The following is a 10030-nucleotide window of genomic DNA, read 5'->3' as shown; positions in this document are numbered from 1 at the left end:
GTTCATTATTTCTGTCGCAGCTCAGTCTGAATCATGTCGAGTTTTATTTACAGTGTTTTCTCCTTCAAATGAACATCTGTGCTGATAGTAAGATTGGAAGGTTTTTTTGTTTGTTTTTTTTCAGACTGTTGTCTCTTCAGTCTGCATCGATTGTCTCCGTCCAAAAACAAGTCCTCTGAATTATAGTCCTCTGAATTATAGTATTACTGGAAAGACTGACCCTTGATAAGATATTCTGTATTTGTTACAAAAAGAAAATGAAAACCAACAGTGTCCATTGTTTTTTCTAAAAAAGTTTTCAGCTAGAGATGGTGGATCCTGGCTGCTTTCTACATTTGTTGCTGCACCTGAAGGCAGTAATATGGATGTTATGTAAAGACTGCATGAAAATTTTTATGATGGTATTTGTTCTCTTTAGCGATGAATTTAATAATTAGTCACAATAACTTAAGGTATTTATAATGATGGGCCAATTGACACCAAAATCTCTGGGGAATGTTCCTGACATCTTGTTGAATAAATACTGTAAAGAACTAGGACTGGTCTGGAGGCAAAGAGGGTGTCCAACCCGAAGCCAGCATGGTGCATCTCGTATGTGTCAAACTCAAGGTCCAGGAGACAAATCTGGCCCACCATAACAGAACTTGAAAGTATATCTTTTCATTGTTGAAACCTGTGACAGTATGCTATGAGGCAGATAATCTGTCTACAATCAAGCTCCTCTGCCTTCTCCCAGTGCTAACTAGAAACAACCAATTAGGACAAAGAGGCGGGTCTTAGTGCTGTCAATCACTCTTTTGTACCCTCCCCCACTGGTATGGTACAGCTTCTTCCTGATAGGAGAGCCTGCTGTGAATGCTAAGGCTAGTTAGCATGGCCACCGATGATGGCAGATGCATAGATTTCCTGTAGCAGTAAATTGTTTCTTCACCATTAGCATATTGAACAGGGAGTACGCAAAGTTGATTGACAGCGCTAAGACCCGCCTCCTGGCTCTGATTGGTTGCTTTTGGTCAGCAGCGGTGCATTTCTTCTGACTGCAGTAACAGCACAGAGAAGGCAGAGGAGATTTAGCTATTCACAGATTATATAATATTGTCATAACATGGTCAACAAATATGTCAAAAATATATATTTTTTTAAAGTTACACAATGCAGCTCTAAAGATAACAGTTGTGGGCTTAAATATTTGATCACTTTAGGCTGATTTTCTTTGAGAAATACCAAATTACATCAATATGAGAAGATGGTTCAATGTTATTTAATTTTAAGTGCTCATAGAATGCATCTGCTTGTTACAATTTTAGCAGTTAAAATGGTTTGTTTTATGAATACATTCTGCCACTTTGTAGATATTTGAAAGCTTGATTTGATTTGGCTCAAAATAAAAATGAGTCTGACACCCCTGGTGAAAGTGGTGGAACTAACTGTTAGAGGGAATATTCAGACCTCACCTCAAGCTTGGAATGAATCTCGTTTATTAGCCTCAAAAACATCAAAGATTTTTTAGATTTAATAGGTTTAAAAGTTTCTCACAGTCAAAGTAGAAAAATAAGTCATCTTAATAAAAACAATGTTTTTTCAGTAACAAATGTTGAACTGTAATATTAGTCCAATAGTCCATCTATTCACAGTTTGCAGACATGAGCCTCATGGCTGCTGTGCAGCCACCTGCCTCAACAAGGACTGGAAGTCAGGAGACAAAACCAGCTTGTGATGGACGTTTCCCAGCACCATCATGTTCCCAGTTCTCCCACCGGACAAACGGACCGACACCAGTTGCTGAAAGATAAAAAAGAAGCAGCATTCCTGTCAGAGGTAATGGGGATGGAAGCTGGAGCACAGGAAGCTTCAGCAATGAGAAGAAGCCTGGTCTGGAAAACACTCCGAATATTCCTGAAATAATTAGAATATTTCATATTAAAATGTCGGGGCAAACAGAAGGAAAGGCGTGGAAACATTTTACATTTTGATGACAATGTAAACATTTTGCAGAGCGAGGAGCAACAACATCTCATAAGAAATACATTTCAATTTAGCCAACTAAACCTAGACTCAAAATGACTATATATGATTTAATTGGACACAAAATAAAGTGATCTTTTAGTCCAAAGACCGACACTAAAACTAAATTCAAATGTGCTTTAATAATTAACACTGTTGCCATGACAGTGGATCCGACATATTGGAATAATTTTGGCATCCGGCATCCATTAGGAACAGGAACACTGACCTGCAGGAAGGAAAAAGCAGCTCCTTCTGACACATCCAGGATGATGTCACCCAGCTTTAGCTCCACCTTTCCCGACTTCCTGATTTGTAGCTTGCCCAAAAATCCCTCAGGGAATTCTGAGAGGACAAGGGAGCCATCCATGTTCCCGGATTCCTGGAGAAAGTCGGGAATATGAGCGGACCAGGTGTCATGGCTACCACCTTTCAGGTTTCTGCATATTTTATTTCCATTTTTGAATTACAGGGTTTTACAAACATCTCTGTTCTTTAAAGTCAATTTAAAATAAAACATTTATTATGAATTTATGGCAGAGTGAAATTCAAAATACCGGAAAGAGATAAGAGGAGAACTCCTTCAGTGTAGTCATGGTAACCTGGTGTCCTATCAGTAGTCTGCTTCCTTGTCTCTCATGTTGTGAGGACAATTTGATCTAGGTAGAGCCCTTCGTTTTTTGTTTTTTTAACAAACTTAAACAAATTTCTACAAAACATTTTTACTTTGCTGTTATGTGAGTGCAGATCTTTCAGGGGGAAATCAGTTAAAACCATTGTGCAATAAAGTTGTAATAATAAAATGAAAATCTGAAAGAGTGTGAAAACTGTCATTTGAACCAGCTGATCAGGTTCATGTTTTTAGCTAATCAAGTCTGATGCGTAAGCCTTATTGGAAAGCATCATGGCATCAAGTGCAGTCTTCACTCACTTGCTGTGCTGACTTTGTGTCTGTCTTTGAAGGTTTCTCTGTCGCTCCTCCATGATGAAGGTCTGCTTTCGGTGCAGAGTGTCTGCCAGGAAGACAGTCTGGAAACTGCATGAAGAACAGCTCTTCTCCTCCTGAAACACTGAGTTCCTGCAGCATTTTTACCAGAGACAACTGCTCAGATTTCTGCCAGTCAGTCAAGAGGGCTGCTTTTCCATCAGCACCACAGGGTGGCGCTGTTAAGACCAGGAGGTCGTCTTGACCTGCTGAGCAGCAGGTAAGGAGAGGAAGCTTTAGAATCACGTTTTATAACACAACCTGGTCTTCTTCTCACAACACAAAACTTTACATTCTTAACAACAGAACTTCTTTAGAGCATAACATTTATAAACTATATGTAACATGTAACATTTATAAACTATGTTTTTTTTTTTTACATATTTGTTAAAGCTGTCATCATGTTCAGACAAAATATGAGACAGATAATCTGAAAACATTGAGCTCCTCTCCCTCCCTGTGGTCCTACTGCCATCTGCAGAAATACACCACTCTGTCAGAAACAACCAATCAGAACCAGGTGGAGAGATCAATCATGCCTGTGTATGAGTTGCCCACGCCCTCCCCCTTGGTCTCTGCTAAGCTACAGCTAATTCCCCACAGCGGAGCTTGATGTTAATGCTAGTTAGCATGGACACTGATGATGGTGGATAAGCAGTTTTCTTGGGAAGATAAGTTGTTCCTCTCCCAATAGTACACTGAGCAGTGTGTACACAAGCATGACTGACAGCGCTAAGACCCTCCAGGCTCTGATTGGTTGTTTTCTGGCCAATGCTAACTGCATTTGTGCAGTTAACACTGGGAGAAGGCAGAGGAGCTGGATTTTTTTTCCAGAGATTATCTCTCATATTAAACTGTCATGACATGGTGGACATGGTGACAGTTTGAAGAAATATGTAAAAATCATATTGTTTATAAAAGCTACATACTGGAGCTTTAAGGACATGATATTCTATTTAATTCAAATGAAAAACAAAGTAATTCATTAAAATATGAAAGCTATAAAAAGCTACAATAACTTGGTGTGAATGCCCATAAACTAACAATTTGTTTATGCAAACACTTCATTTTAAACTGAGTCTGATTAACCTGGAGAAAACAAAATTCAGTCGCAAAGCTTCTGCTGCTATTTATTAATAGAGAACCCCCTGAAAGCTGAAAGTCCAGGAAGACAGGAAGTAAAAGGAAGCAGAATGGACGAGTGGAAGCAGTGAAACCCAGACTGGTCTCTTACATGTTGCGGCAGATGGCCTGGGACGCCTGGTGAAGCTGCTGGACTGATACAGAGGCAGGGCGATGGGGTTCAGGTGGGCATCATTCCTCAACTCTGGATCAACTATGAACTGTAGGAGGAGCAAACACTCAGAGTTAGAACCAGAGGATCTGTTTGGTTTTAAAGAGTCCTGAGATAACCTTTACTGTGTCCAATCCACCACGATTAATCTTATGTGTTTAGCTGTTTTTTATGGCTGCAAATAATAACAAAAACAATGGACTCAACAAAACAGATGGATGTTACAACTGGGCCACATGAGCTTGGTTTGAAAGTCCAGTAAACGCAATATGTTTCGATGAAGAAATACATTTTTTTAATTCAAAGTCATGTCTTGATTTATTCCACAGTAAACCAGCAGCTATAAATGGTTTTATTGTGATTTCACTGCTGATTCCTTTTGCTTCATAGTTAAATCGCCTTATTAATTCTGCAAGAGAGACAATAAACATATCTCTGTGGAAGGTGAACTTAAACAAAATCTGATCATACCAACATGGTCAGAAGGACCGTGTTGGTATGGATCTCTTCTCTTCTTTAATACATAAAATCACAATTTATAACCAGTTTTTTGGCTGATATTAAAATTAGTTTAGTGATCAGAAACGTGGCACAAAAAGGGGAAAAAAACAGAAATCTTTCAGGTGCTTTTCACTGCCCCTTCCAAAGCCAGGGTTACAGATGTTGTTTTAGGCCACATGTAGCACAAGGGCATGAAAAATGAAAAATTATTTGAGAGAATGTGTGAATAATGGGCATACAAAGCTGTGTCAAGAATCACTCACGTCGTCTCGCTGCAATTTACTGAGAAGATGATCTTCATCCTCCGTTGAATTCTTCCCTTCTTTTTTCACAGGTCTGCAAACAGGAGATGTGGAGGAGCTCTGCAGGCCTCTGGCACCATGCCGGCCTGCAGGGAAAAGGATGACATCAACCAGGGTCAAGTCCAAGTGTGCTCATGTGCCACTGAGAACGACAGGAGAAGACAGAGGAGGCCCACCTGTTCTGTAATTTGAGACACCAGGACATTGTTCAAAGATGGAGTGGGACTGGATGACCTGAGGTCTCGCTTTCCTCCCACCTCTGCTCTCTTTTCTCTTCGCATCCCTTTCTCTCTTTTCCTTTTTAGGAGCCACAGGGTTTTCTGTTTGTAGCCTGGGGAAGGTAGCTGGATCAAAGAGGGGCTCTTGCAAAAACATGCTTATTACAGTCTAACAGTCACTCACTCATCTTTCAGTTTTCTCACAGCGTGGACATTAGGCTCCCATGTCTTCTACAGAGCAGAGAAACAGAATAAATAGGATATATCATAAATATTTGTGTTTATTTCAAAAAAAGGAAATGCTGCATACATATTAGTTTAGCTTAGACTAATACAAATAACTTGGCTAAGATTTGTACAGTGAAAAAAACAAACAAACAAAAAAGGGAGAAATGTGAATATGTAGGTGGAAGGTTTTCCCAACAGTTGCATTCAGGGGAGGCCATTTATCTTATAGTTTATCAAATATTGTGAAAAATTGCTTATATTGATAAAACTTTTTGATTTATCATATTCAGGATATATTTCAGTTATTGATGTTAAATCATAAAACAAAACTAACAGTATAATTGGAAATGCTACTTTTGCTTTTTTTTTTTGTTTTCCCGCTAAACATATTGGTAAATTAGGGCTAGCACTGTTGCCTTGCAGCAAGGAGGTCCTGAGTTCGATTCCCGCCTCGAGTCCCTGGAGTTAGCAGGGTGTAAGAAAATTAATGGATATTAGTAAATTCGAAAATATAATGAACAAAAACAACCTTAATGAGCAGCTCTTAAAAGATTTAACATGATTGGCTTTATTAGATGTTATCATAATTCTTACGTTACAATTAATAATTAAATTATTATTGCTTGACATTATTAGTGTGAACATCATTTCAGCAAACTGTCTAAAAAGCGGTCCCTACCTTTGTCTTCCTGAAGGCTCCCCCTAGCGTCAGGTCCCTGGTTCTGAGCGATGGCAGCCTCCCCCGCTGACTGGAGGAGCTCAGGCTCCAGACTCGGCTCTGCTCGGCGCTTCCAGTTCGCTCTGGCCCGCTTCTAAAGCCGGAGCAGCTCGGGACGCTGGCTGCATTCCCCGAGTCGCTCATTTCTAGAAGCAGTTTGCTTCTCTCCTTCAGGTCTGACTTTAATATGACGGCACCTCAGGTTTCTTTCTAGTAACAGTACTGTATTCACTCAGTGTATAAACACATAATAACACTGACAGTTTTGTAAAGGCGAATCCAAACAAACCCCGTCCTCCATATTACCTTCTTGTCTTATCTTGCTTTAATAAATGATGCAAAAAAAGAAAAAAGAAAGAAAAACAACCAACCAAACAAACAAAAATAAAATCCCTTTGCGTCCCGGAAATGAATGTATTGGCATCAGATCCAGCTTTTACATCAATATGCTAAGCCAAAAATTTCCAGAACAGCATTAGCATCTGTATTTTAGCTTCTGTCTTTATTTTTCCAGAAAAATGAATAGTTATGTTTGGTTTAAAATGGTGGTTTTCAAGAGGCTTCGATTGCAGGAAGGAAGCATACAAAATAAAGAAAATACTTTCTATTTGCTTTTGTCCCTGGCTTTGAAATGGCGTCGATCTTTTCTTTCCAGAGTTGATTCTTCTGACTGTTGTTTTTACTGACCGTTCAAAACAGCACACAGCGGTAAACGGCTTCTTCTTCTTTGTAGCTTTCTTCTTCTACTACTTCTTGTTCTGGCGGTGGCAGACATGTTGTACATAACCGCCACCGTCTGATAAAGGATAATTTTACAGTTTGTAGGACGATGCTCTGTGTACATTTTGGTGATTTTTCCCATCAGAAACCAGAAATGACAAAATAAACCAAAAAAAGGTAATCATTTATTTTTTGTCTTAAAATACAAATTGTGAAATTCAAATATGAATATGTGTGGCTAAAACAGGTGATGAAAATTTGCTGTTTGGTTTCGTTTTCATTTCATGTTTAAAATATTAAAAACTGAAAATAATTTGGTTCAGAGAAACTAAAATAGCAATCATATTTTCATCATTGTAAAAGCAGGAGCCTAATTCTGGGACTATTGTATATTGTGCCTCTAGGGGGCGCTGTTTTTCCTGCACCTCTTCAGGCAGAGGATGTAACAAACTGATAGAAGTGGGACTGAAAATATCGTGTTATCTAAAGAATGTGAAGGATTTTAAACACCTACAGAAAGAAGGGTTATTAAATACGATTGATGTCTAAACTGTTTTCCTTAAAGTCCATATAAATGCATGTTTTCTGTTAACAGTCATCAGAATAACTATATCCCTACAGACTTCTCTTGTAACTAGGGAATAGGTTGTATAAAAGTATCTAAGTAAACAGCAATAACATGTATGATGGCAGTGTTATTGCATAGTTAACATAAGTACAGACAGATATGGGACATGAACAACTTGGAATCACAGGAACTGGCCGCTGATGGTCACATGCTCACCAGGCTCATAACATTGTATTTACCTTTAATTCTAAATGAGGCTTTAATAAACAGCAATAGGTCATTTGTTCACAAAGTTGTTTTTCCGTCACATAGTGGTAGCCTGCCTGATGAGTGTTTCTGGACACACAAAGCTATGTCATGGTATATTCCTGTCAACATGGCCACAATTAATTTCTTTTGTGTCTTTATATTTATTCATATTAAATATGGAACAAAAATGAAACTAAGATTACATTTTTTTCATCAACAGTTAATTCAGCTGAACAAAATGAGTAGTCGAAAACCTGATAAAACATTTGCTCTAGCACAGCAGGACCTTCCTTCTTCTCATGTGCATTAGATATGTTTGCACATATCCATGACCCATTGTTCTTTTCAATATTTTATTTTTAAATCATCATTCCTGTCATCTTAATATTGCCTTCATCTTCTATACATGGATGGTATTTTTTATTTTAATTGTTTCCAAGTATTAACAATAACTTACTCAGTCCAATATGTCCCACTTTCAGTGTTGTATCTCTTCTTGTCTACTTCTTTTACTTTATCTATGGCACTAAAAACATGTAATATCTTTAATAAATCTCTTCATTTGCTATTTGAACTTTGTCACTCTTGCCACAGATGGCTCATTTTAAGTCTGTTCCTTCAGCTCATTCCTTACTACTTCTAACCATCATAAATATATTCTAGACTGAAAGCCCTTTGTGTATAATGATCTGCAAATGTGTTCTTGAAATTCATTTTCAGAGATATTCAAACAAACCCCACATCAAGAGCCACATTTCCATCTTAAATAAACGCAATGTTGCTTCATAAATAAAGTCTGGTCTTTTGTGATATGAGCACAGAATGCTTTGCGTAGCTGACTTTGTATATATTTTCTTTTTTTTTCACAAGATGACATCAATCTAAAACAAATGGACTACGAGCAGTTGAGCACAGGGAGCGGGTTAGGTTGGGCATTCAAGTTTAATGGTCAGAAAATAATTCATTAGACTGCAACAATTACAATGCCATGTTTTATCGTAAGCTTTTCTTTAATAAACATGAATGGGAAAACATTTGTTCTGCTAAGATTTAATTAATTTCTTCCCTTGGAAGAATGGTGCAGCAAGTGTTCGAACACAAAACAGTGTGGAATTCAGTTAAATTCAAAAATACTTCATATACTTTAGCTTATATTACTCAAGCTTTTTAAAGAGTTGTTGAAGATGCTGATGGCTGATCTCCTTTAGCTGTTTGTATTAACATAGACCTGAAGAAGCCTCTGACTGTCAACATGTTGTTGAATAACAGTCATTGCCCTTTATATTCTTTATTTTAAGAATTCTTCTTTGCAAGATCATCTCTAGAGATTCCAGATCAGAATCTGTCAGTTTCTTCAGCTTTCTAAGTTCAGGGCTCTCATGCTGCTTCCCCAACAGATGATGCCAGATAACACGGCTCCCTCCATAACAGACTTATAGAATATATGCAACATCTTGCAGTAAATGCTGAAGATTGAGTGAGCAGGCGCAATATGTTTTACGGTAAAAGACATGGATTAAGAGGAAAAATTAATTAATTTGCTTGATTTCTGTTAACTGCCAAGAGCAAGAATTGGATCAGAGTATTTTGTATATTCAAACACTGTAAGAGAACCTTTACAGTGTTTACATGTGTCTGGGATCCAACCAAACTGAATGCAAATAAACAGGTTTCTACCACAGCTGCCTGGTGGCACATTTGCTGATGTGATATAAGTTTTCTTTGTCAACATTGCACCTGTACTTTTCAGGGTGTAGGTGAGATTTTATGTGCCATTTCTTGTGAACTGACATTGTATGTATGAATGAAGTGAATTATAAGTGAAATGAGCTGTGATCTTCTTAGATGGAAGAATGAACATTTTTATATGAGGCATGAAGCTTGAATTCAAATTTTAAACAACATAGGCTATTGTTGAGTTTGCTCTTAATACAACATAAATTTCAGGTCACTTTGCTTCCTCTAAAGTCAGCAGATCTCTGGATTTGAATCGTGAGACATTTTTGACCTTTTGCTGATCTGTTAGATCAGCAAAAGGTCAAAAATGTCATATTCTAGTCCAGTGGTTCTTAACTTGGGTTCGATCGAACCCCAGGGGTTCGATGAGTCGGTCTCAGGGGTTCGGCGGAGCCTCTGCCGCGGAGGTAAAGACACACTTGTGTAAAGTCGTGATGACGCACCCCGCTTTGCCACCACTTAAAGTGGTTCCAGTTTCTCTCGATGGCCAACCTGTTGAGACTGTG

The 10030-nt window shown here is 38.2% G+C and overlaps 1 protein-coding gene across 3 annotated transcripts; it reads right to left on the bottom strand.

Annotated features, from left to right (window-relative positions):
- Window positions 1–52: 52 nt before the first annotated feature.
- On the bottom strand, window positions 53–7037 carry LOC103142542 (DNA-directed RNA polymerase III subunit RPC4-like). 3 transcript variants are annotated; one of them, XM_007558671.2, is made up of 8 exons: window positions 6212–7037; window positions 5489–5532; window positions 5263–5417; window positions 5048–5172; window positions 4224–4332; window positions 2936–3198; window positions 2234–2386; window positions 53–1782 (listed from the first exon to the last, which is right to left on the bottom strand). In XM_007558671.2, exons 1-8 carry the CDS (start codon window positions 6392–6394, stop codon window positions 1651–1653), a joined length of 1164 nt encoding a protein of 387 aa, XP_007558733.1. In that variant the 5' UTR covers window positions 6395–7037; the 3' UTR covers window positions 53–1650. The 3 variants fall into 3 exon arrangements, with proteins under 3 accessions (XP_007558733.1, XP_007558715.1, XP_007558724.1); XM_007558653.2 differs by having other exon boundaries at window positions 5489–5535; window positions 6212–7036; XM_007558662.2 differs by having other exon boundaries at window positions 2936–3195; window positions 5489–5535; window positions 6212–7035.
- Between the last annotated feature and the right edge of the window lie 2993 nt (window positions 7038–10030).

Source organism: Poecilia formosa, unplaced genomic scaffold (genome assembly GCF_000485575.1).
Source record: "Poecilia formosa unplaced genomic scaffold, Poecilia_formosa-5.1.2 Scaffold4, whole genome shotgun sequence".
NCBI classification, from domain to species: Eukaryota; Metazoa; Chordata; class Actinopteri; order Cyprinodontiformes; family Poeciliidae; genus Poecilia; species Poecilia formosa.
Note: the sequence above shows the minus strand (reverse complement) of the source record. Positions and strands in the feature narration are given on the sequence as shown.